General features: G+C 39.0%; 1 protein-coding gene across 8 annotated transcripts in view; it reads right to left on the minus strand.

Annotated features, from left to right (window-relative positions):
• Nucleotides 1-1,041: 1,041 nt before the first annotated feature.
• The window catches only part of SUGCT (succinyl-CoA:glutarate-CoA transferase), a 309,001-nt gene continuing 282,504 nt past the window's right edge, over nucleotides 1,042-27,538 (minus strand). For 6 of the 8 annotated variants that reach the window (XM_026793422.2, XM_026793421.2, XM_026793420.2 and 3 more), the window contains one exon: nucleotides 1,042-1,382. In XM_026793422.2, the coding sequence (XP_026649223.2) occupies nucleotides 1,219-1,382 (164 nt within the window). In that variant the 3' untranslated portion in view covers nucleotides 1,042-1,218. Of the gene's footprint in view, nucleotides 1,383-20,965; nucleotides 21,067-27,538 lie in introns of all 8 variants that reach the window. The other 2 variants (XR_012580477.1, XR_003380359.2) reach the window with 2 other exon arrangements.

The raw sequence follows: 27,538 nt of genomic DNA on the forward strand, positions 1-27,538 counted from the left end.
AGAAAGGCTTTGCCTCGCTCCCAGTGTGCACACAACAAAGGTTAAACCCTTCCCATACACTGAGTTTACTTTAGCTGTAAATTATATACTGTCACAGAGGAGCTTGGGATGTCTTCTGTAAGTGAAGAGCTGCCAAATTGGTTTATAGAGAAGAGAGGGCTCTCCTTTAATCTTTTCTTTACTACTTCTCATGGAACAAATTCTTCCAGTTTCTTCCAGTGCATGGTGCCTTACTCTCAAGAGCGACCCTACTGAAGGATATGGTATTTTGAAATTTGAGGAAGATCAGCCAACTCTCACCAGGTTTTAACTATGGAAGTTGGACTGAGTAAAAAATTTGGTACAGATTCCAACCTGTGCTTTCTCCATAATGAAGGTGGTTTGGATGGTAACTAGAGTCAGAGATAGGGATCAGCACCTACTCACAGAACCATCAGGCAAGTTTTGGTATTCAACATTCAGCATGTGGTTTTCTGTGAATCGGTGTTTAATGAAGAGTACCCTGAACCTTTCTGAATAAAATTACAGAAGACTAGTCAGCCACAGTTTGTCTCTCAACTGGTCTTGGAACAGGTGTTTTTGATAACTGAAGAACTGTGCAAATTTAGAGCTTCTTTCTGCTAACAGGTTGAGATTGTCATGACTATGCAATGTAATATAATGACATATTAGTAATTTGGAATTCCATGGAATAGAGGTAAAATTTGCAATGGTTAGTCTACTCTTGATTTAAACTGGAGATGAACAAAGTTTTCAGGATGGATAATTCTGTTCAAAATCAATCGTGTCAACTACCAATTTGTAAATAAATTCCTCTCTATTAAGACACAAAGCAGCTTTCTGTGAGTGGAGAGTCTAGTATAAAGATTTTAAAGCTTCTGCTTCTTTTCACTAACATCATGTCTTTCTGGGGACAAATGTTTAGGCAATTACTATAATTATGATAAGGACTCCATTTTCCATGTGAAATAGAGAGAATGAGTAGTCACACAGGACTGTATAATTACATTTATTCCCAACCACCCCAAGAAAATCTTTCACTCAGACAGCATGAGATTGTTTATTTGATACATCAGTGTTAAAATCATACAAACACACGTGGAAGAAAATTAGGAATTAAATTATGTCTTCTCTTTGAGTCCCATTAGGGAAACTGGAGGGAGCAAAGAGAGGACAAAGTAATGTGAACTCAGTGTGAAGGAATGTAGCTAATGTTCCTTATCTGACCTCATGCTGAGCCACAGCACCAGTGCAAAGCAGTTCTTCTATAGCGTCATCCTCATACCCCAGCACGCTCTTCAGTATCTCCACTGTGTGTTGTCCAACAAGTGGAGGTGGTTTTGGATGTGACATAGCAAATTCACTGTATCTGACACCTGGTCCTAAAAATAAAAAAAAAAAAAAAAACAAATAGGAGGGAAATTATTTTTCCAGAGTTACTACCCATATTTATATTGAATTGTTAAAGGAAAGTACCTCATTTTCATACCAGTTCTAATCACAGTCCTTACCATCAAAATGTTTTATTCTGAAATTACAGACTAAAAAGATTCCAGTTTGCAATAATATACCAATAAGCCACTTTTAAATAGTTCACTCAAATGCAGAATTGCTGGACTGCTGGATAGTCATGAAATGTTATGAAAATCTTCCCGTTTTTTCCAGTGATATGTATATGTATATCAGGGTGCTTTGAGTCATATTATGTCGCCAGTCTTCCACTCCCTGCTACCTGAACAGCAATGCCCAGCCCACTCAGGATGAGATGCAGAAATCCCCACATTTCTACAGCATGAGGCAGAACAAGCATAAGGACAAAATTCAGTGTCACGTTAACACACTTCCACTGTTGTCAGAGCAGTGCACAGACAATGGGCAGCACCATCTCCGGCTGGCAGCAGCTCAAGCACCTCTGCAGTGTGCTCCAGTATCCTGCAGTGACACAACTGACAGAATGATAAAACCAGTTTGGTTTGCGTGTTTTATCAAAAATACAAGTAGCAGTAGTCATACGAAACTCAACAATGATTTATTTGCTCTGGAAGGAATAATTTCAAAAATGAAAATCTGGAAGCTGGCAATGATAAGAAGTCTTCTTCTATTGCAGGTAGTCAGATGTCATGTTTTAGTCGTGCTCTGTAGTGAACTGATTTCAGTGTAGCTCCCTGCAGACAAGTAGCTATACCCTTACTGCCAGACTCAGAAAGGAGAATGAGCCAGAAATCCATGCTGGAATCAGAAGTGAGTTGCACCCACTCACCTCGCAGAACTGAGGTGCACTTTCATTGCGTGTGCACTCAGCACACGCAATGAAAGATTAGCTGCCTCATGGAGAAAGAGAGGACAATAGTTTCCTTAACTGCTAATTGAAAACTGTTCTTTAATACAAAACTGAAGAACATTTGATGCTATTGACAAAATGATTCCTCTATTAATAATAATGGCTCTTATTACATCATTAAAAGAATTTACAAAAAAGGTTATATTTCATTATATCTTTGTCTACAAAACTACAGCTTTGCTTTGAAATGCAAAGAAATACAAAGAACGTTTCAAAAACCAGAACAGTATTTATTTTATTTCTGAAGAAATAGAATATTGACCAGCAAGGGAAGTGAACCACAGCATGAACTGGTAAATTTACTACATGAAGCTACTATTTATTTGAGGAGAGATATTGGCAAAGGTCAGTCAGGATGACAAAACATGTAATTTTATTATTTTTTGCCAGTCTTCATGAACTGGAATCAAGTGTTTAATACAATAAAGTATCCACCTCCAGGAAAGATAAAATAAGACAAAACGTGCCTAGAAAAACAGTAATTTTCAAGCTGATTTGGTACATTTCTGACAAGTTTGCTTCTGGAAGGACTAATGGTTGGACTTGATGATCTTACAGGTCTTTGCCAACCCAGATAATTCCAGGTTCCTATATATGGTGTCTGAGTTTAAAAAGGAAAGGAACTACAGTCAGTGAATTGCAAACCAAATAATTTAACTTCAAGTGTCCTGGATGGGGAGGGTTACCACCCAGATATCAAGCCAGGTGAGATGATCCTCTGTCATGGTTTGACTCCAGCCAGCAGACAAGCCCCATTTGCTCAGTCCCCCACCAGTGGGATCAGAGGGATAACCAGAACAGGTAAAGGCAGAAAACTCACAGGTTGAGATAAAGAGAGTTTAATAGGGAAAGCAAAAGCCTTGCACACAAACAACAAGAATTCTCTACTTCCCATAGGCAGGCAGGTGTTCAGCCACCTCCAGGGGAGCAGGGCCATATAACAGTTACCTGGGAAGACAAATGCCAAAACTCCAAAAGTTTCATCCTTCATCCTTCTTTACCCCACTTTGTATACAGAGCTTGATGTCATACAATCTGGAATGTTCCTCTGGTCAGCTGGCGTCACCTGTCCTGGTTGTGTCTCTTCTCAATCTCCCATGTGTTCCCAGTCTTGCCAGTGTGGCAATATGAGAAGCAGGAAAGGCTTTGTAAAAGACCTGCTCAACAATTTTTAAAAATCTCTATATTATCAACCCTGAATTCAGTACAAATCTGAAACACAGTCCCATAGCAGCCACTGTAAAGAAAATTGCCTCTACCCCAGACAAGACCAACACATTCTTCAACCTGTAACACACCAAATCAAGAACTGACTTCCAGAAAGAAAATTCTCTGCTATTTTCCATAAACTCACTAAAGAAACAAGATCTAGATAAATCCAAAATAAGGTGCAATACTGAGAGGGAAATCATATTCAGAGAATTGCTTCTGTGGATCTTCTAAAACAGAACATTGTAGGTGAGCTCCAGAGGAATCTGTTCAGTATGAAGCACTTAGCAGTGATGGCTCAGCAGCACCTGATGGCTGATGGAACTCAGATCTTACCTGCTCAGCTTTCTGAGGACATCAAAAGTTATAACTTGCTGTGAAGCACATTTTACAACGACCTGGCTACATTGGAGAAATGGTCTGATAAAAGAGGGTGAAATTCAATACTGTCAAGGGGAAGGAATTATGTTCATTATATAAATACAGTGCAGGGGACCAACAGGAAAGTAGGAATAGTTAGGGGTTATTCTAGATCACAAAGCGAGGATGAGTCAACAACATCATGCTATTGCGAAAAAGGCAAGCATCATACAGGAGTGTACAAACAAGAGAAATGCCTGCAGGACACATTTTTGCTCTAGTTAGAGCTGGCAAGTCACAGCTGGAGCAGTGTCTGGTGTGGGGCCCCCACTGCACAGCCATCTGGAACACCTGAGAGCTTCCACAAGACAGCAACTGAAATTTTCACAGGCAACATGACAGATGGAACCAAGTGGGATCATGGACCTAAAGAGAAAGGCTAGAGAAAAACAACTTCAAAACTGTTTTCAAAAAATGTATAAAAACCCCACCACTACCACTAAAATAAACCCTAAACATGCCCCCCAAAATCCATGCAAACTTCCTGGAAGGGGGAAAGAAATCCTTTTTCATGTCCGTAATGAGAAATACTTGACTTAAATTGCAACAAAGGAAACTGTAGGAAATAAAAAATAAACTTTTATAATGGTAGGGTAACAAAATGCTGAAACAAGCCACAGGAGGAGGCTGTGGAGTTTGTCTTTAGAGAGGAGATTTATTCTAGAATAGTTGATCCCACAGCTTATCCCTGGGGCTTGCTGATGGATTAGATGTCTCACAGACCCTTTCACCCACTAATATATGTCCCTTTCACCCACTGTAATATGAAAGCTAACAAACAGCTCACATCAGGGATAAGTTTTCTATTAACTTGTTCCTCTGATTCTACTCACTTCAAACACACCGAGTTCAATTTCCAGAGGAAAACTTCAGTGAAAGATCAGTACATTTTGAAGGGAAAGGTGACATCACTGGGCAATAGTTGTATTAATTCCTCTACTTAGGAGTGAGTAGGAGCCCTAGGAGGGCAAAACTGGCAGTAGTGCAAGCCACAGGAATGATCTCTGTGCCAGCTGAAGTGCTTGTGACGATAATTTCAAAGTAAAAATGCCCTTTAGGGATTTATTAGTCTAGAAATTCAACAGAGCCACAGAACTATTATGCAATTTCTACTAAAAAGAAAAGAGACAAAGCAATCTTATTTCAGGTGTGTGTATCTGGGAGCTCTTTACACCGAGAAATCAGCAAACCCTCAGAGGTTTAGTAACTGTAGGCTTTTCATTTGCTTGTGCAAATTTTTGCTAACATAAAAAATTATAGATCTCAAACCCTGGGAGTTTTTGCAGTGATATTGAAAGACACAGAATAAAATCTCTAAAGAGAGAAAACCAAAATTGACATTGTGTGCAACAGACAGAATGCTTCATGCTTCCCAAAGAAAATTAATCTTACAAACTAGAGCATGCTGGAAAATTGCACAGCAATTATAAAACCAGTGTCTTCCTTGAGCTTTTATTGTTTGATGCATAATTCATCACGCTACTTTTCACTTTGATAGAGTTATAAAGTTATCTACATTCATTCAAAGGAGCTACTTGCTAATGATCCATCATTAACGATTCTCTGTTCTTTCCTTGTGTAACTTCTACTTGGCTTCTGTGTCAATTAGGAGGGTGCAAAGCTTGCCAGTCAGGCTTCAGCAATCCCACGCTCCTACTGAACAACGCTCCAGGAAAGCAACCAGCAGAATGCTATGCAAATGCTAATTAAACACAACTGCCTTATGAGGAATCCATCCCTAGAGGCAGAGAGAGGTGAACTGCTTTAATTAAGGTCAAAAGCATTTGCATGTGGGTGAGTTACAGGAGCCTTGCAGATGAAAACAGGCCTTTGCTGGGGTAGAAGCAGGGTGACTGGTGAGGGGGTGTAAGGTGGTGGTCATCTGTGCATCCTTGCTGTCAGCAGCACATACTCCATTCAGGCATGAAGTTAAGGGGGCATTTATTGTCACCCGAAAAAAAGCTATGAAAGAATGAGTGGTAGCTGTAATTTACCTTTGTCCTGTCAAATTAAAAGGAGTCTGTTTCTCTTTTTGCTATGATTATGACTGACAGTAAAGCAAAGAGCTCTTTCACCACATTAAAATTCTAAGCTAATATTTTGTTATTATTATCATCATTTTGATTTTGACACATTGCTAAAATACATGCTGTGCACACCACATAACCTACAAGAACAAATAGTGTGACAATAAATCAAAATTTTTTATCAATTACAACCACAATGACAATTGTACCAAGACATCTTGAATACTTGAACTGAGCTTCATTATAATAAATTCTTTTTCTTTGGGGCCTATCTACTATGGCACTGCTAAGCATCACACTGATCCACTAGTTAAAGACATACCAAACACATTAAAGCAAAAGAGAAAAATGAGATAAAACCACTGAAAAAGGCCCAAGAAGGATCCTGCAAAAGTGAGATGCCTTTGAACACTCACCCTTAACAGGGGAAATACACAGCAGTCTTTGGGATATATCTCTGGGTATCGCTGAGTTTGGGACAACAGAAGCAAAGTCATTTTCACTCTACACACAGCAGAAATTAAAGTTGAATTTCAATTCTATTAAATGTGCAAAGCATAGTATATAAAAATGGATAAAGGTAATAATCTTTGCTTTGTCCTGACAAATAGCATTCCTCCAGCATTGTACAGCAGCCACCGGAAACCACATTTTCTACAGCACAGGTTAGAGCATATTGAAGCAATCTAACTCTCAAACTATGTAGACAAAATCAGGCCTGGGGACAGTCAAGCTCAGGAGAAAAGTCATGATTATCTGTTATTATTCAAGTGGGACAAGGGAAAAAAGGGGAAAATTTGAGCTGATGTATGTGTATACATTCTGCTTGAAACATATCGTCTACCTTTGCAAAAAAGAGCAATGAGAAACACAGCACCACTTGTTAGTTAGTTCTACCCTAGCATACAGTGTAATTTATACACATGTAGGAATCATATGAAAACAAACAGTACTTGGTTTGCATTGCAAGGTTTTGGCTACAGGGGCAGCTTCTGGCAGCTGCCAGAAATTTTCCCTATATCCGATGAAGCCAATGCCAGCCAGCTCTAACTCACTGCTGAACAAGGCCAAGCCAGCCAGGGGCAGTGGTGATAGCAGCTCTGGGGCTATGTGTTTAAGAATAGGATAAAACCTGCAGAACAGTAAGCAAAGGATAGAAGTGATAATGTGTGAGAGAAAGGGCTCTGCAGATGCCAAGGTCACTGGGGGGAGGAGGTGCTCCAGGTATCAGAGCAGAGATTCCCTTGCAGCCCGCAGTGAGGTGTTCTGCCTGGTGAGGCAGCTGTACCCCTTCGGCCTATGGGGATCCACAGTGCAGCAGAGACCAGTCTGCAGCCTCTGGAGGATCCCAAGCCAGAGCTGCCTGAAGGAGGCTGTGACCCCATTGGAAACCCACACTGGAACGGGCTTCCAGTGGGAGCTGTGGACTGGTAGAGAGGGGAGCCCATGCTGGAGCAGGTTTGCTAGCAGGACCTATGACTCTCTGGATTTCCACACTGCAGCAGATCGCTTGAAGGGTTTCAAAAGATGGAAGGGACCCACCTTGGAGCAGTTCATGAAGAGCTACAGCCTCTGGGAAGGACTCATGTTGGAGAAGTTTGTAGAGGACTATAACCCATGAGAAGAACCCCACACTGGAGCAGGGAAGAGCATGAGTCTTCCCACTAAGGAGGAAGGAGCAGCAGAAATCTGTGATGAACTGTTCACAAGCCCCCATTCCCCACCCCTCCGCACCACTGTGGCAGAGAAGGTAGAGAACCAGGAGTATAGTTAAGGCCAGGAAGAATGGAAGGGTAGGGAAAAGGTGTTCTAAAGATATAGTTTTATTTTTCATTATCCTGCTGTGACTTGATGGGAAATAGATTAATTATTCTCCAAAGTGAGTTTGTTTTGCTCATGACACTGATTTTTCTGTGTCCTTATCTCAACCCCTTCCCCTGACCAGCAGAGGAGGTGAGTGCCAGAGCAGCTTTCGTGGGCAGCTGGTGTGCAGCCAGAGTCAACCCATCACACAAAACAAGCATATATGCCTCTTTCAATAACATGGTGTTGCTACACAGGAGTTTTGCAATTCCAATGAAATATCATCAGCAGTTAAGAATGACGGCCCAGAGCCAACATATTTGCACGCAGATCCCTTATATGCTACAGGTCAAGTGTTTGGAGCATGCAATCAACTGGTTATGAAACTGGCCTGAAGGAGATCAGCAGGAAAGAAGTAGTGACTTTTAAGGCAATGAAAAGGAAAGCGATACAAAATAAGTCCATGAGAGGGGCTTCATGGCTACTATGAAGAATATACGGGTGTTGTAAATGATGTGTGCAGGGATATGATATGAGGAGTAGACCAGGGCAACTGCATTTTGAGTGTATGATTTCTTCCCATTGGTCCCAGCCACGACTTCTGTCAATCCATTATTCCCAGCTGAGAAGATGGTGTGCCCGAGCACACAGCACTGCACAGCGTGGCTACACCACTTTACACCAGGTTTCTTCCCCTTGATGAAAATCAAAGCAGAAAAACACACAAGACAAAAAAGCTCATTATACAGTACTTGCCAGTATGACTAGTGCTCACAGGCTTCAAAGTAATCTTCACAATTAATGACCTGCTCCATCTCAACTGGAAATTTCTCATAGATTTCTTTTTCTTACCATAGATCTGAAAGTTTAGGAGCTTGGGAGACTTTTTGGGAATCTATTTAATTGCTGGGAAAAATATTTCTTTTTGCATTACATTAGAGATGGTGATCTACCTTTTAAGAACAACTCATAATAGATTGGGAAAAAAGTAATTAAAGAAATAATCTTCAAAATCTTGCCCCTCCTTCCCTACTGCTCCTTCCACTTCCTCCCCCACTTAGAGCACAGTCACATGCTTGGCATCCAGCACAGCTGAGAGGGGGGGAAAACTTTGGCAGGATAAGTAGGAATCAGTAACTGAGACTAGAGAGGATGGACAAACTTGCAAATGGTAATAAAAAAAGTAAATCTTGCTCTACGTGCCATAGAAACACACATATATATCATCAGTAAATAATAACCAGTAAAATTGGTAGGGCAGTAAATAGTGTCAATACTAGAAATATCTACAAGCCACATTTTCTCATTTGAGAATTCTGACTTCTGTGGAAGAGGTATGAGGAGAGTCCAACTGCAGACATGTCAAGAAATTTAAAACCAAAGCATTGTGAGAAGAATGACTTGACAGGCCAAGGTAAATACATGTTATCTGTGATAGCCATGATGGGTGTTTAAAAATGAGACCACTTTTAAACCAACACTTAGGCATTCAAAACATCCCCTACACAGCTCTGAAAATCCTTTGCCAAGTACATTTATAAAAGCACTTTCTCACCTGAAGCTGCATGTGAAGAAATGCATTAAAAACCATTTTATATATTTCATATTAACAAATATCTTGGATATAATCAGCATAAATCCCACTCAACATTTATATTACTCTTTACATTTTCCAAGAGACACAATACTGACTGTACCTAATTAATATTGCATGACTGCTGGAGTAAAGGAAATAATTTATCAGTCACTCTAGTTGCATATTTGAGAGTAATCCCACATAATTGTGCTATCTGAGTAACACAATTTTGTGATAGGACTCTTGGCACCCAAAAGCACTTTAAAAAGTTGCAGTATGGTGGTGTCTACTTCTTCCCACGTGTATCATCTCGCAAAGCTTAAAATTTGTCCCAACTTTCTGTATAGACTCACGTGGTCCCACTCCTTCCTGAAACCCCCAAAGACCTCAAGAGAGGATTTAAAGAAATACAGGAAGGAAGATGACCAGTAAGAATACACAGAGGTAGCAATTTTAAAGAACTATGAATTCCCCAGGCAATAATCTGTAGCTCCATTTCCTAAGGAAACAAGTTTATGTGTCTGTGCTGTCTTTCTAATCATCTGTTTGTCTGCCTTGTCCCTGCCACACACAGTAACTTCTGAATCTGTCAGTCTTGACAAAAGTGTAGACATCCCAAGGTAAATAAATTCTTAAAAGTGTTGTGAAAAATAGCAACTGCTGAAGGACAAATGCCCAAATTACTGCCCTGATGACACAGAAAAAACCCCTAAAGAATGCAACTGTTATATTATTCTGTTTGGCTGCTAATGGCTTACCAGTAAGTACAGACAGCTCTGTCAGATACATCTAGCACATACTGTAGAAGGCTTAAAGGACATGAGGATAGTTTAGGTCATAATAAGGATACACACAGAGTTTATCAAGGATATAAGTTAGAAGTACAATGCTATTTAGTGCCAGAATTTCTTTTAAGTACCTTTTCTACAGTACTGTGGAAGGTGTATTCTAGGGGTTTTTGGTTGTTCTTGCAGGAAGGAGCTGAAGAGCTACATGGCAAAGACAACTTGCTGAGAGAATTCCTGCAAAACTCTAAAACGAAAATCCTGCAGACACAAGCCTAAACTACTGAAAATCCAAGCTAAAACACAATTTGTCTCAAGTCATAATCTAATCAATACAAAACGCAACACATAATCCCACCACAGGATGCTGGTTAACCACAGGTTGTGTACCTAATGCAGAAATTACAGAGTGAAGCCGAACTTGCACTACACAGGAGGTCAGATCATAATATGATCACAGTGGTTATTTCTGAACAAAAAACATTTTAATTTCTTAAATGCCCATAAGCAACAGGGCTGGGGTTAAAATGGCCTCTCTGAATCTCCTGTGATACTTAGATGGTGAAGCCACATATTGTTTCATGTTCCATCTTTACTGTAAGCCAAAAGGCCTTAACTACTGTATTGTATGGAGAGTAATTAGAGAGAAGAATGCTTACATGCATGGAACAAGAGAAAACAAAATGCTACCTGAAATGAGCCTCTTGAAAAGACAGAGCATTGCCTAGTTGCAACACACCCACATGATCTGGAAGGTGAATCATGCCCCCAGCTGAACAGGAAGGGAAGCAGCTCCTGGAGGGAAGGCTCTCCTACTGAGCCTGGTGAAAACTATTTCCGAGTCCCATGCCTTGTGGTTAGTGTGAGCCTGCAAGTTGGAATAAGACACGCCAGCCAACCCAGTCTGTGTCTCCTCAGTGCACCAATTTGTCCTTTCCTGCGTCCTGTCTCCAGCTATAAGTTAGATTCTTTGGCTCTTCAGAGACCCAAAAAGTAATCCTCTTGGCCAGCTGTGCATCATCAGAGTGGGAGCAGATGAGCTCTTCCTTGCAGATGAGCTTTTCCTTACTCTTTAGGCAACCAGCTGAAGCCCAGATACATGAAGCTGATAATTCAGGGATGCAAGACAATGCACACTGAAGGACATGCACAGCCTAATCCAAAGTCTGGGTATAATTTGTCTTGCTTACTCAAGGGGCACTTTTTCAGGATAGGAGGCTTTAAGCTTTCTCCAAACAACTGGTGAAAATAACTAAAAATTAAAAACATTTGGGCCTTCCATTAACACAAATTCAAAAGAATACACAAAAAGCTCCCCTAAGAAACTTTTGAAAATGCATTTCTTGTTCCCAAACACCCTGACAAGGTTCACAAGCCTGATATTCCAGCTCCCAGAGAACATTTTTTTGTGGCTTGTCCTTTAAGTATTTCTCTAGTTATTTCTGTACCCTTCTGTAAGCCTGGACATCAGAACACAGGACTGATTATTTTGCAGAATAAAAATAATTTTCTATGTCCATTTTTTATGCCTCTAAAGAGCAGACCAGCTCTTTTCAGTACACCTTGTAATGGGAATTTATGTTAAAATTATTATTTTTGATGGCTCACATCATGCTTCTTTAAGTCTCCTTTCAAAACCAGAGGTGTTTGTTCCACAGTCCTATTCTGGCATTCCTACCTGATAGTATTAGACTCCACTGTAACATTCCCTTTAACAGCAATGGCAGCCAGAATAGAAAGTGAACTGGATGGTAAATGGTTTATGGCACGAGCAGTCTACCAAATTGCTTTGATTAAGTTCCCTAACCTCACCACAACCCACTGGTATATTAGTACAGGTTAGTTATTCATTTATATAGGGTGATTAATGTCTTGCAACATCCATCTTAGAAAAAGAAAAAGAAAACTGAGAAATCAAGAGAAGCAAACTGAGAAATGAAAGCCTTCCTCAGTCCACCTGTAGCCGAACTGCTTCCAGCCACTTTTTAAGACTTTTACATTGATTATTTTTTCCTCAACAATCATTTAGCCAAAAGCTTAACTCTCAGAAGGAGTATATTATTTTTAAAAGGCAAAGATTTGACATTTAATTAGATGTCAAATCATGTGTCTGTCATGTGCTGTATGGATATTGCTACACTCCTTTATTCTATATGTCCTCAGATTGTTCCTCTGTGGCCACAATACACAGGCATATAAACCTCCACATTTGGAAAATTCAACAGTCAGTTGATACTTTCTTCCCTGATTGGTGACCCACACAAAATAGGTATTTTCAGAGTGAGTATTAAAACAATGGGAAAAGCCATCAGTTGCAGCCCTGCCAAGGAAATTCTGTTGGTTGAAATTCTTCATCAGAGATGAGAGCCAGGTAACTCTGTGTTCGAGCACCATGGAAATATTTGGAAATCAATTTTCAAGCAAGGCACCTATGATTAAGTAGGGCTGAGCGCTGTGCACAGCTTGATCATTCTTCCGAAAGCTCTCCCACTCCACCCTCCATTTACTTCTGCTGTCCCCTGTGTAGCAGAATGAGGCCAGTTCTAGTGCACAGGGGCTTTCCTTGGCAAAGGAAGATGGGAAGGGATTTGATACTTTGTTTTGGATTACTTAAAGAACTGCAAATTACATTTTTAGCTCTTTTTGGGTAAGGTGCCCAGACTCTTTGAGGCACAGGCTACTAAAAATGCTGGCTGAGTTTTGAAAAGCTCTGTGCAACCTGGGATGATTCTTTGAGTGTCATACTTGAGACATCTTTAAAGGGGCCCATTTTCCAGTAAAAGCTGAGGACACTTGAAAACCTTTCCCTTTCAGAATGCCTCAATTTGACAATACCAGAGACATCTGGTATTCAAAGTAGACAAGAGGAGAGAGATTCCTTCATTGAACAGAGGAAAGTAACATTCTAGACATATAACTTCTTTCAGCAGTTTCTTTTTTTTTTTTCTAATTTCATATTTAAAATAAGTCATGAGGTTTATCTTAAGTTCTTTAGAGGGAAGCAGTGTGCTTAAATTGCAGTCTGTAAATGGGGTTAGACAGAGAGCACACTGCAGATTAGGCTGGGTTTTCCATTGATTTGTAATTTGTAAGTGACAACTTGATCAATTCTGTCTCAGTGTGGAGGGCTGGGAACAGTTTTTCTTGTTTTCCACTGTTTGCTGCCAACCCCTGAAACGTGATATTCAACTCATCTTCTTGCAAATATCACAGAAGAATGGGCAGGAGAAACAACCATGTCAAACCGAGCAGCCTTCAGTATGGTTTTTTGTTTTGTGGGCATGCCAGTGTGAGCGTGTGAATGTCGCTTAAGTATAGGCTGGTTCTCTATCAAAGTTCTTGTGGTTTCTAACATTTGCCAGCCTTTACTCCATCAGAAGGATTTCAGTTTTGTGCTCTACCCTAAAGTGGGCAAAAGAGTCAAAAATCATCTCTCCTCCCCCACAAAGACTAGAGTAGGATTAACAACCAGAAATTTAAGTCAGACACACCCATGAAGAGGAATGAGGCACAAGGTTAGGAAGCCATCCAAAGAATGGTTGCCTACCTCCTTACCAAACTAAATTGAGCTAAAGTCCTTTTTTACTCAAGAAGACAACTGAAAAGCTGAGGAATAAAAATTATAAGCAAATTGAAACCAGCCATGCCTAACCAATACCCTACCTTAAATGTGCGCAGATCAGTTTCATAAAATATTTCCCCATTCTCTTTTTCCTTCTCTTAATACTTTGACTGTTTCCTTCAGTTGCCCTTTAAACTGCAAAACAAAATGCTTTTACTGACGTGGTTTGTAATTTTGAAGCCCAAATCTTAAGCAGCAGGTGCTTAGTTTTAATGGAATTTTTCCATCCCCAAATGTCTGGGATGATCAGTTGCACCTCCCTCCTACACAGCCCCTCACCTTTTATCCTTTGCCATTTGTTTTTGTGGATTTTCATTTAATATAGTTCTTCTGCTTTCAGCAATCTGCTTTTTCACTGCAAACCCTTCAACCACTCTTCTTATTTTACCTCATACAATTGGCAAGTGCTGTCTCCTAAAAATCCATATAAAATATGGAAGGCCTTGCTGCCTCTGGTCTTGCTATCTCTAACTTCATTTTCAGTAGTGCTCTGTCTCTTTTACACTGCACTGGCAATTTGAAAGGGCCTTAGACTGGTTGTAAATATTTCCACGACAGGAACAATTACATTTTAATTGCCAGAGGTCCTATAGCTTCTCTGCACACACACACACAAAAGACCCACAAACAAAACAAAAAAAAAAAAAAAAAAAAAAAAAAAAAAAACCAAAAAAAAACCCAAACCCAAAAAAAACAGCAAACCAAGAAACAAAAAGAACAAAAAAAAAAAATCCACCTGAACCAAAATAACAGTTGGATTTAGTTCCTACAATTATTTTGAGCAAGTCTGTGTGTGGGCACATTTGTTCCATACTAACAGGTTTTGTTTCCATTTAATTTTAGCTTTTTGGTTGATTTTCCTTTAGTCAATTTTCTCTTATAATTTCCTTTTTTTTTTTTTTTTTGATGTAATGTAAATTATTTTTACAGGCTTCGTATTAAGGAAAAGTAAAGGAAAAAGCATCCATACTCAGGTTGCAATAGCATATATAAAAGCATGGATGAAAAGTAGCTGTGTTGAAAAAAATGGGATTCACATACTAACATTGGAACTAGAGAGGCTGAAGTGAATGCCTGCTCTGCCATGGAGGTGGTAGATTGCTCCTGAACACAGTACAATTTAACAAAGTATAAACATCAGTCTAATAATCAGATTAAAATTCCAGTAATAAGGAACTGATTCCTTGTATCCAGAAAGACCTTTCCAAAGTTTATGTTTTAGTGAGTCCTCCAACTTTATTTGTATTTGAATATTAAAGAACAGTTTATTTTTTTCATTTGACCTTCTATTGCCTATCAGATACACTTACATATCAGTATATAGCTCTTGCCCAAAAAGAAAATACATGCTGCAGAAATGACCAAAACATTATTTGCTAATAATTTTGACATGAATTTGACTGAAAACTCTGCCTTTTAACATATGAATTTACATTGCTCCGCAGTAAATCACAAGGTTTTTATAATCATAGGTTTCTCATAACTGAATTTTAACTGAGCTTTCCATTCTTAGCAAGGCAGCCCAGTCTCAGAAAGCCATACCAGCCACTTCCTAATCCTCAAAGCTCAGAGGCTATCTTCTGCACTGAGCATGCAAAAATGTTTAATACTAACACAAATACCTCTCACAGATTATTCTGATTCTCAGGCTGATTTCTAAGCCAGCTGTTCTCAGACTGATTCAATGTGCAGATTTCATTTTAAACCAGAGAAATTCCCTAGTTACCTGCCATATAACTAGATCTTACAGGTGTAGGGCATGTTTGTAATGCTTGTTAATCTACTTGCAGGAAAAAAAAAAAATCATAAAATCAAATAATTTGTGTCGCTTTCTTGGATTCTAATGTTTTCTTCCCAACTTTCAGATACTATATCAACAGAAGAATGCCAGGAATTACATCATGCTTTATATATGTACCTGTTACAGATTATATTCATTAATTTCAAAGCCAGATGCTATTTTTGTTTAAAGTAATGCTTGATGGTACACTTTTTAAACATATATACTGCATATATATTACATTCCAGTAAGAGTAACTGCTTGCTGTGAGATACAAAGATTTAACTTCACCTTGATTATAGATCTGTTACATTATAGCTTTGTTCTTTTCCACATAAGTAGTGCAACTAGCTTCCTGCTCCTCCCAGGTCTTATTCTCTGTAGAGCAGTTTTGATAAAGAAACAAGACCAAATACAAACGAAAATGATGAAAATATATGCAACTCATCAGAAGAAACTAATCATCATCTAATAGTAAGGTCAACCATAGTACAGACTGTTGAGCTGGGAATTCAAACAACTGGATTTTAACCAATCAACTCTGTGATCACAGGCAAATCATGTTCCATTGCCATATCTTTGTATTTCCTGTACAGTTATGTTAGACTTGTCTATTTAGATTATGAAATGTTAGGAACTCCAGTCACTGCTTACTATTTGTTTATACAGTGACTGAGAGAATGGGCTCCACTTTGTATTGGAATGAAATAGAAATAACAATTTTCTGATATTCTGTCTCCCAGAGATGCTTCAGAGGAGTATGAACCACTGTCCCGAGTTATATCTGATAAATTGTGTATTACTCTGTGGTGGGAAAGATTTCTTTCTAATCCAAAATACATCTGTCTTGCTGTGCTGCAAGTGATAGTTTCTGGGCAGAGAGCATACTAATTGCAGGATTAAACTCTTAGCTAACTCTTGGGTGGAAACAGTTTCCCATAACATGGTAGAAAACACATGTTGGCCTCTGTCTGCAAACTCTTGAACATCACAGCCCTGATCTTGACTGTGATATTTAGGTACTCTATTGAACTATGTCACAATATAATTCAGTTAAAATTAAATAATAACTAGCTATCAAAAAGTATTATTGAGATTTTAGTGGCTCCAGTACTGCTTAGCCAGGCTTAGTTACTCTTTGAAGGCAGAGATTGTGCTGAATGTAATGAATTCTGCACCTCCTTCAAATAAGTAGCACACAAACTTAGAGCTGAAAAATTAACTGTAATTTCTGCTAAGCATCTTAGGATCATTTAAACTTTACAAAGACACAGGGATTTGAAGCTTTTTAAATCTAAAGCGCATCTTTGTTTATAATACTTTCCTATAATATTTCTCATTTCGGTGGATGTACACACTATATCCTATTCTCAAAGGTGAATGACTGATACTGCTGATATGACACAGACCCCATTGGCAAGCTTCTAGAAACAGCTGGCCCCCAACATCTCTTCTTCCCATGGGTATGTAGAGCAGGCAGATACCAGACTGCAAAACACAAATCTGGAGGAAATATTTCAGAAATTATTCTGTGTACGTCTCATCTTCTCAGGGCTCTCCAGTCAAAAGACACCTTGCTAACAAAGTACTAAATTCCCATATTGTTAAAATGTACTGAAGATGTTGGAGTCAAACATATTTTCAAGAAAAGCTAGATTGTTTGATGAAGTTACTTGTTTCAATCTAATTTTTATGGTTGTTGCTGCAGTGCCAACACAAGCAGTACCACTCAATCAAGAGTTCTCTATTTTGTAATACTGGAGCAAAGCCCTGTGCCAGAAAACATTTGTAAACCTAAGAGCAAGTTAGCTGGATGCAGGGGGTGAATGCAGTAGGATGAGGTGCACAGTGGATTGTGGCAAGAAATGTTCTTTATGCTTAGAAGATCACAGAAACAGATTTGTGTTTGGGAAAACACAACTTTTCTGGAGAACAGGATTAAGGATTCTAGAGGAGAAGGTAATGACTGCCATCCTTAGCTTCTAATTCCAGCACCTTCTAACTCCTCTCAGCCCTTATCCTATGGTGGGCTGACCAATCAATTGTTACCACAGAGAGGTCTGCCTTTCCAGCTGTCCCATCTCCATATTTTTCTGCTTGGCACTACTCTCTGGCCTCATTTGCCAGCCATAACCACATGTGGGCAAACCTTCTCCCTTTCACAGAGACCATAAAATCTAACATAAAAGCAGAAATACATTCATAGTGGCTCAGTACACAAGATCAGTCTGAAAATGGTTAAAAGTAGATGCTCTTGAAAGCATGTGAGAATACAGGAGGAGCATCCAATATTTCCTCATGATAGTTTTTTAGCCTCTAGCAATTCATCATCCAGCTCCTGTATCCCACCCTCTTCTCATGCATACTGCCCCATTCTTCCCAAATCCCTCTCCCTAGTCTCCTATTAACCCACACCTACTTAAACGTCCTGAGGTTAATCAACACAAGGAAGTTAATACACCATGAGATAATCTATCCCATATAGCTCAATTACTCATCAACTTTTAATGCTCTTTTCGGTTCCCAAAGCCCACAACTCCCCACAGCATTTTCAACTAACCCTAAACCTTTTTCTCACATGCTCCTTTTCCCATTCCTTCTCCAAAACCTTCTACTGACCTTTAATGTAAAATACTGTAAATGTTTGATATTCCTCATATTTACATTTTTCCAGTTTCTTCATTAATCAATGTACTCCCTCACCTATTTCCTCCATAAAGCTGACCAATTGCATATTGTGCAGTGAAAGCAATGTTTGAGACAGAAACATCAGCAAGTGTTTCTGACCAAATTGACCATGTTTGTTGAATTCTTCCTCTGGATTTCTTAGATCTCTGCAACTGGGATTTATCCTTAATGATAAGCCAAGTAACCCCATTCTGCAGCATGTACTGCACCAACAGGTTTTAAGCAGGTGTAGGAAAATTCAGCAAAGAACAAATGACTCCTAAAAGTGCTAACAAAACCTCAATTCATGATGAAAGATGTAATGCCAATTAATACACAGAGATAAATTTTTGTAATTTCTATCTGGGTCATCCAGTCTTCTTTAGAGGCTGAGCACAAACCAAACAAAACCAGAATCAGATCAATACAGTGGACTTGCTTCATTTTACATTATTTAGAACTTTCAGGGAAACTCTATCATTTATGTACATGCAACAGCAACCCTAGGGTACCACAGACCTCTACATCGGATATGAGAAACAGCCTTTCCTATCAGGGAAATCCAAATGCTGTTTTCTTAAGCGACTCAAAAGGAAGGACATGGCCAGTGCATCTTTCTTCACTCTCCTAGGTCAATCAACAGGAGTGGACTCTTTTGTATAACAAGTCTATATACTCAGCTTCATGAGCATGGCGCTCCAGGTTTGTTAACAGACTGATCTACAAGGTGTGGCATTTCCCTTAAGTGCAAATCAAATATTGCCAGTGATATAGGAATAATTTCTTCAGAAGGAAGGACTTAAAAAAGAAGGAAAAAAGGATGAGAAACTCTACAGAGTTGTAATACATTCTGCATAAGAATGAAAACACATAAAAACTCCACTATTTATCATGTGATGAATTCAGTATAAGTTCTGGATCTTACACTCCAGCATAACCATGAGTAATTTGCATTAATTAATGGTATAAAGAGTTTGAAGAAGGAATAAAATTCCATGACAGAGCATCTAGATTTCCATTTCAGCTGGTTACATGCAGATATGCATCCTACTTATATACACAGATGTACTGGTACTGTATAGATGCATGCACACTTTCATTTACAATGAGATGATTACAAGATAGATATTGAGATATATATGTATGCACACACAGCAAACATAACGTCACTTCCATTTCTAACACACTGAGATTCTTAGGTGTTTACTGTCCACATGGAGGATATTATTAACAACAGGAGGTGCATGGTTTCAGGTTGCTACCTTCTCAAAAAAGTCTGATCCTTATCAAATGAATTTTTTTCACATTCCCAGTACAAATCTGATGGGGAGCCACCATTGGATAGAGACACAAAATTCTAGCACTTGCCCTCACTTGCTACACAGCTTTATATAAAGTAGTTACTCTGAGGTTGTGACCCAGCAAACCATTTCAGCACGTGCTTAAATAACCCAGCCTCCTCAGCTGCAATGAGTCATCATACTATTTGGTGCCTCAACTCTTAGGTTATTGTGAAGGTCTCCATAACACTAGCAAGGAGAGAGGAAAGTTTTTAGAGCAGCTAGAGCATTGTAACAAATATGATCAATAAACTTTCCTTAGAATAACAAAAAACTTTTTCTATGATCCACACCAATCTGTCTGGCTGCAACAGGCATGAGAATTTTACACTTAGTGAACACCTTCCCTTAGTGGTGTGTGTCCCACTCAGCCCTAATCTCCATACTGTCCACAGTCTGGCTAGGCATGCCACTGTCTCATTTGCACTGGTCTATCCTGTTTTCTTTCCAAAACAAACTAGAACAGGTGAGAGCAAGGGGCAATGACAGTGCAGACCACAGAGAGTGGGGATGTTTAGCCAGCTCCACTTGTGAGCTGTGAATGTCCCTGCATTGCAGACTCTTAGAGATCAGACAAAAAGAGCAGGAGAAGAGGCAGTGATAGACCAGAGCCTAGAACATGTCATTTCTCCTCTGCAGGAAGGAAAGAATGGCTCAATGATGAGTAGGTATTCAAGGACAAGAAATTCATTTATTGTGATCTTAGGGGAATTTCTCCTTGTCCAGTGAAATTGGGATAACAGCTCTTAAGTGGTTCCCAATATGAGGTATATGATTTTATCTATTGCTTTGATAAAATGATAACAGAGCCATTGAAGTATCTAAGGCAAAACAGAGCTGTATTTTCCAATTAAGTTTATGCAAAAAAAAAAAAAAAAGTTAAGATTGGTACAAATGAAAAGCCAAACTTTTTTTAAAATTTTGCATGAGTTAATTATTACTTGGGACAAATATGAAATAGACTGCTATGATTACTATGGGCATACTGCAATACCAGAATGGACACTTCCTTGCTTATTTCAAAGACAAAAGCAAGGTCGCTTTGAACATTTATGCCCAGGAATTAACCATCTTCTGGGAGAACCAGTTCTAAGAAAAAACAGAACTTTATTACCAATACCAACTGGAAGTGCCAAATTATTTAGACAAGTGAAACTGCTATCTTTTTGATGCAGCACCTAGTCAGGAACATGCCTACTACGTGCCTACTAGACCACAACAGGGCCCTTGAAGTGATTTTATGCAAGTAGCTTACAACTGCTTTCAGATGGATATGGTTTAATAACTTTGAGAAAAGGCTTACAGCAATTCAGATCTCAGTGGCCGTATTTCTGTTATACATGAAAATGGTCTAATCATCATGTTTCAATTAACACCTCTTGCAGCACAACTTACTGTCCTTGTCTCAGTTTCCTCTCAACATACAGTGACAAATTCTTAAAAGGATCAAATATTATAAAGTCTTCCAAAGGACTCCTTGTAGAAAGGATGAGACCCTGAAAGCAAAGAAAATGAATCTTCATTTTAGCAATGTGCCTTTAAAGCATTAATATAATATAATAACAAAGGCCAAAACAGCAACAGGAAACTTCTCCAAACTGGTTATGTTTAGCTGTTCTAATTCTGTGTACTGCCCCAAGGAATTTGAACACCCACTGAAACCAAGGATCTTCCTTTACACAAGGAGACATAAAACATAATCCCATTGACTTTAAGGCGAGTAACTTCCAAGAGATTAGCTAGAGCGATTTATTTGCATCAGGTTTGCTGCAATATTAACTTTTCACTAAAGTACACAATGTTTGTCTTTTGCAAAACAGCTCCACTTCATTTTTTATCAGAGGGCCACCAATCCTTCGTGCCAGGATTTCATAAAATTAATAAATCTACTTCCATAATCCTCAGTGCTTTTACTGACAAATGTAATAAACTACAGGATGCAAAACTCTGGAAGCCTACTGGGATTCACTTTCTTTTTTTTTTCCTTGACAAGCTTTACAGAGTAGCACATGAGACAAGCTCATGTGCTGTAAACCTAATCCTTAGCAATTTCCTCTTTTCCCAAATAACCCAAGTATTTTATGAATAGTGAAGGATTTCCTTTATCAGACAACACTCGTTGTTTGTTTGGGGGTTTTTTCCCTGTGTGAGTTCTTCTGAAGGAAATTCACTTTGGAACAATTGGATGTTCTCAGATAGACTTTCAAAAGACATACTCCTAAGGAAACAGGCAAAACTTGACTGAAAAGGAGGTGTCCTGCACTTTAAAGAGAAATGAGAAGAACTGAGAGAGAGAACTGAGAGAACTGAGGCCAAACCTGATGGGACCTACAACCAAGGGATTCTTTCTAACCCTCTCACAGAAGGCATTTCAGTGCCAATTTTTATGCTTCTATCTCTATAAAAGGTTTTCCTTTCTTTGTTGTTGCAAGTCACACATAGATTGGTTTTTTTCAGCGTTGATGAGCCAGTGAGGTCACATAGGCTCCTAATATTGTCTTGGGTGATGCTCACCACTCTGTCTGCATCGGAAGGTGTTGCCCTACTCATAGAACAACCATGCTTCTATGACTGTCTTCTGCAGCTAGGCCGGCACCTCTGACCCCATACTTTGCCTTCTGGAATTTCAGTTGGAAAGTGTATTACTGCACACACATGGGCCTACAGTGATGTGCTGTCAAGAAATCTTGTGGACAAAACGCCAGCACAATGGAAATCAAAGTATACTATAGCATTGATACATCTGCTAAAAAACTGATTTTCTGCTACAGAAAGAGCAGTCTGAAATAAAGCTCTTCAGGAAAAAGCACACTGGTTTGTATCACCTTCCTGCTACCCTACATAATTGCTCTAGTCACAACTTTACCTTATCCTTCTGCTGCTGAGAGACACCCTTGATTTGCCTGGGAAGTGGGGAATAGGGCATTGTAAACACAACTAGTCCATTATTTCTTGTTTATTCTGAAAGGTCCAATAAAGGGATAAACACAAATCTTGGCTGGAATAACTGTAACAAAAAACAGTTGAGTACATTTTTTGACAGTTGGTTACCTTCAGGAAGTCTCAAGATAGTCTAAAACTCCTTCTTCATCAAGACGAAATACTGCCCAAAATTTCCTTAAACTGACAAGCAACACTTAAGAAATTAATCAAATTGAAACAATTTTCATTTTGCTACACGTCCAGCTCCAAATTAAATATTACAGGAGCACTGAAAATCTGAAGAAAATGCCCCATGAGGCATAGAAAACAATTAGTGGGCAAAAAAGGAGATGTATTCAGTGCACCCCTCACCCTAGAAGTCCAAGCCAATTACAGTAGAAATAGTCAGTGATTCAGCACAAAGGTTCCTTGGCAGACTAGTGAGGAAAAGGCACAACTCCAGCTGGGTCACTCAGAGAAAAAAAAATGCAATAGTGCATCATAAGGGCAGGATTTGAGTTTGCATCCCTTAAAACAGGGGGACATTTAATTCAATTCATATAATTTCTAAGAGGACCTTCTTCATGTATATTTGCTCTCAAAACATAAAGCTAAGAGTCTTTTGTCGTCACAGGGTCAAAAAATCCTGCAACCATCAAGGGTCTCTCCCATAGCTTAACACAAGAAATGACACATTTCTTCTGGGAAGAACAGAGTGCAACCCATAATGTAACCATCGGGATTCTGTCATCCTTTTCCCTGAAAAAAAGAGGAGGGCCAAAAAGAGGAGCCTCAAGTAGTTGCTCTGAAGACATGTTGAAGGAGTCTTAATTTTAACTGATGACAGAAATAATGAGAAAAAGAAGATTATGGGTTGTTTGGGGTTGTTTTTTTCTTTTTATTTTTTTCTCTGACAAGGGAGCCTAAATTTTGGTCATTGTGAGACACAAGACAACATGAGATGCAGACCTGCTGTCTGCCATAGACTGAGAACTTCAGTCCTTGAGTATGCGTGAAACATTTGGAAAAGTAATCTTAGAAGAGCTATAGATCAGAAAAATTATAATGGAGAAGATAAAATTGAGGAAGGAATCACAAAATGTGGAGAGAGTGCACAGCTATAGAGGCAAACAGACAAACAAACAAACAAAAGAGTAAACTGTTTAGGACCCAAAATACTAGAGAGAGCAGGAGGAGGAGAGGAGAGTTTGATGTAAAAAGTGATGAAAAGGTGACTGAGATGCTTACCATTGAGATTCAGAAAAAGTGCTAGAGCAAGAAGATGGGAGATAAGAAGCAGAGTCATCAACTGCAGCTGAGGAAGTTCTTATGATCACAAGAATTTTTCAAAATGTTCTCAGCCAACTGTGGTTGACTCGATGAATAATGCAGTTAGGAACAGGAATGAAATAGCTGAGCTAAGGGACAGTGTGGTAGAGGCCAACAGCTGATTTGACAAAAGACAGCAAAAAGAAAAAAACTAATTTGAATGGATTGTGTATGAAAAAAATCAACTGCATCGGCTTAAGCTTCACAAAGAAAGAAAAGGAAAGGAACTTCAAGATACATTCTCAGCTCCCGCATTTGTCCAAGAAGCGCTTTTAGCAATAAATTTATCTTGAAGATAAAGCCGTAGACAGAAAATATATTTGTCTTTTAGGAATATTTTAAAAGCATATGTGTGTCTGATCTTATTTGCCTAAAAATAAAAAGATAACATTAAAATAAAAGCTTTTACTGTTTTAAAAAATGCCTCAAACAAACTCCATGTCTTCTTACCCTTCTAATAATAGAACCACAAAATACCACAATACAAACACTGTTCTTGTAAAACTATTGTACTTACAATGATACCAATAGTTCCAGAAGTGTGAGGTTCATTAATTTTACAGTCCAGCTGGAAGAGTATGTGCATGTGTTTCAGTTCCACAGCACTCATATAAAACATTTAGAACATAATCATTTTAAGGTGATACTGTCAATATTTAAATAATGCTAGATTTTTTTTCTTTTTTTCAATACTATTGTGTCAGATAACACTTGTCAATTTTGTAACTAAAGGAGAACAAGGGTTTTATTTCCTACTGCTCCAACATGGACTGCCTGCAGAAAGCGGGTTTCACAAAAGTTTTCAGATGAGGCTGTGGAATCTCCATCCTCAAGATTTTCAAGGCTCGACAGACAAAGCCCCAGGCAACTTGGTCTGAATTCAGCACTGAGTTCAGCCTGCTCTGTCCAGCAGGATTCTAGAATGCACAACATCCATTGTGAACAATTTCAGTATTTATCTCCTGGCAGATTGTCTTGGTAATAGACCGCTAGTCAAGTATGGTGTTCACGACTCACGGAGCAAATAGGGTTAAAGAACATGCAGAAGTAAACCTGGTATTTTAACAACTTCATTTGATGAGGCCGTGAAAGTGATAAACTCAGCGTCTGACACAGGGAACTGGGGTAAAATCTGACAAAGAAATAGCAGGAGGATCACAAGTAGTCTTCATCAATTTTGTCTTCTGTATTGCTCTGTACTGAACATGTGTATCACATAAAAGATTTAAAATAAGGTGTTATATCACTTTTAATGAGATTCAGTTCTACCTGTGTCCTGGTTCTGGCCAGGACATAGTTAATTTTTGCAGTAGCTGGAGGGAGAAGGGCTAGGACCTGGAGGTTATTCTGTACCACCTCAGGCCATTTCCAGGGCAGGGGAAAGGGACTCTGTTCCAGGGAGAAGGGGCTCCTTCCAGTTGAGAGAATGTGGCAGAGGGAGTCTGGTATTGTCTATAATTGAGAGTATTTTCCATGGGAATATTTTCTTTTCTTATACCCTCTGTCACTAGCATTGTTGCTGTTAATCTTTGTTTTCTTACCTCAGTGTTGTCTCCAGTAAATTGTTCTAAATCTCAGCCTGTGATCTTTACCTTTTGTGCCTCAGGTTGGAGGGACAGACCATGGTTTTAGTGGGAGTACTAAATTAAATTAAATTAAATTGGGGATTACCATTCCTAAACCACAACAACCTACAATGTATGAGATTAAGTGACTATGTTTTAAATTGATTTTTTCAACCAAATGCTGCAGGAAAATGTGAAATATGGCTTAAGGTTTTCCAAGGTGTCATGCAAAGCTGTTATCTTGGATCTCAAAAGGCTTATGAGGCCTGCGCCCTTTCCCTTTTGCATGGGGGAAATCAGAGTGGGTGAAGCATCTTGTTAGCAGTAAACTGTGATTCTGAAGGACAGAATCTCCTGGATGTGTCGTCCTTCATTGTACCGCTGAGGCCTGTTCCAACAGACTTGGTTTCAATCAGGCCAGTAAGCAGTGCCTAAAAATCAATACACTTTTTAGAAGCACCTCAACCATGGCATGCAAAAATCACGTTTTCTTAAAAACTCACATGTTTTAAATGTACTAAATACTTGCAAACCTGAAAAAACAGAAACACTTTTAAAATGATAATTTTTCAGATTTTCTCTCTGCCGATGGATATACATTGTCCCTGCAATATGCCACAACATTAAAATTTCAATTGGAAGAACAATTCTCAGCTACCTCTTTCATAAAAACCTGTCAATCATTTGTAATATTTTTTGACTGATAAATAATAGAGCTGCTTCACTGAGCAATTTAAGTCATATTATTTACAGCTGGAGAAAAATGAGAACAGCCTAGCGAGGACAGAAAATATGATACATTCATGCAAACTAAATTAGATTTGTAATTTTTTTGCCATTAGTTTGAGAAGATAAAGGATAACCTTTACAAGTTTTACTTTGCTTGGCATTGCATTTATATTTTCAAATGAAAGATCTTGAACACAGAACTGCATGAGTGTTAATAAGTTTCAGTGCTATTGCTGATGTGCTGAGACTAAACCCAGATGGAACTACTGAAGTATTGCTGTACTTGGAATGTCTATGCAGAGTCTTTTAAAACAGCATTCAGTGGCACTTAATTTTTTTTTAATTATGTGGTGTCAAATTATACACCACTGTGCAAAAACTTGTTAAGCAGACCCTTGAGAAAGCATCTTTGCAGTTTTGGGGGTGCTTTTGTCTGGTTCTGGTTTCGTTTGGTTTGTTTGTTGGGGTTTTTTTTAACACGGATTGGTGGGAAGAAGGTAAATCTGCAACTCTGACATTTTCCTCTACAGCCTCACTGCTGTCCTCCTGTGTGCACCACGTACCTTTGCAGACTCGATGGCTGCAATGATGACAGTACCCAGACATGGAGAGCAGCTGGCAGCTAGGAACAGGCAAAAGACCATTCCTCATGTTGGCCTTGCTCTTCTCAGCTCTTCTCAGAGAGCACAAGGCCAAAAGGCATTTCAGCTACCTGTTTGTACAATTGGAATTGGTTTTCAGATTCTGTGTTTTGACCTGAGACTTCCATTGGAGTAAATCTGGCTGCTGCATAGCATGTCTCAGCAAAGCGTCCTCACAGGCAGTGGAGCCCTTCTAATGAACAAGCAGTGCTACTCTCCAGTAGCAGTCTCAATTCCTATGCTGCAATGCTTCCAGAACCACCACCAAGGCAGTCAGGAAGAAGAAAAGTTAAACAAGGGAAGCATAGTGGATCCATGGTGTTCTGAACCTCCTGCCATTTTCCATCACTTTGGCATTAAAAATGGAACATTTGGAGGCTTCTTCAGGGTACATACTTATTTTGAGTTATTGCTATTGTTTTTAAACTAGACAAAGGCTCAGCTGAACCAAGTGCACAGACAATTGGAAGAAAACTACCCTTAATCCAAAGAGTTTACAGACTGAGTTTAAACTACCGAATTGAGCAGCAGTAGAGTCTCAAAAATATGGCAAGAGATATCAAAACACCTGTATTAAAATGAAAAGTGAAATAAATAGACAGAAAATGCTCAGCTTTTCTGCACAATCCAAGGTCTATGTTTAACTCTGAGCAGACAGAACCTGCTCTTTTGCACCTCACACTGTTCCTTAAGAGATAGTATTATGGGAGAAGAATATATTGTCAAATAACCCATGAGGTAATCTCTTCTGTACCTTTTACCTTCACTACCAGAAGCAACTC

Source organism: Zonotrichia albicollis, chromosome 1, assembly GCF_047830755.1.
Source record: "Zonotrichia albicollis isolate bZonAlb1 chromosome 1, bZonAlb1.hap1, whole genome shotgun sequence".
NCBI lineage: Eukaryota > Metazoa > Chordata > Aves > Passeriformes > Passerellidae > Zonotrichia > Zonotrichia albicollis.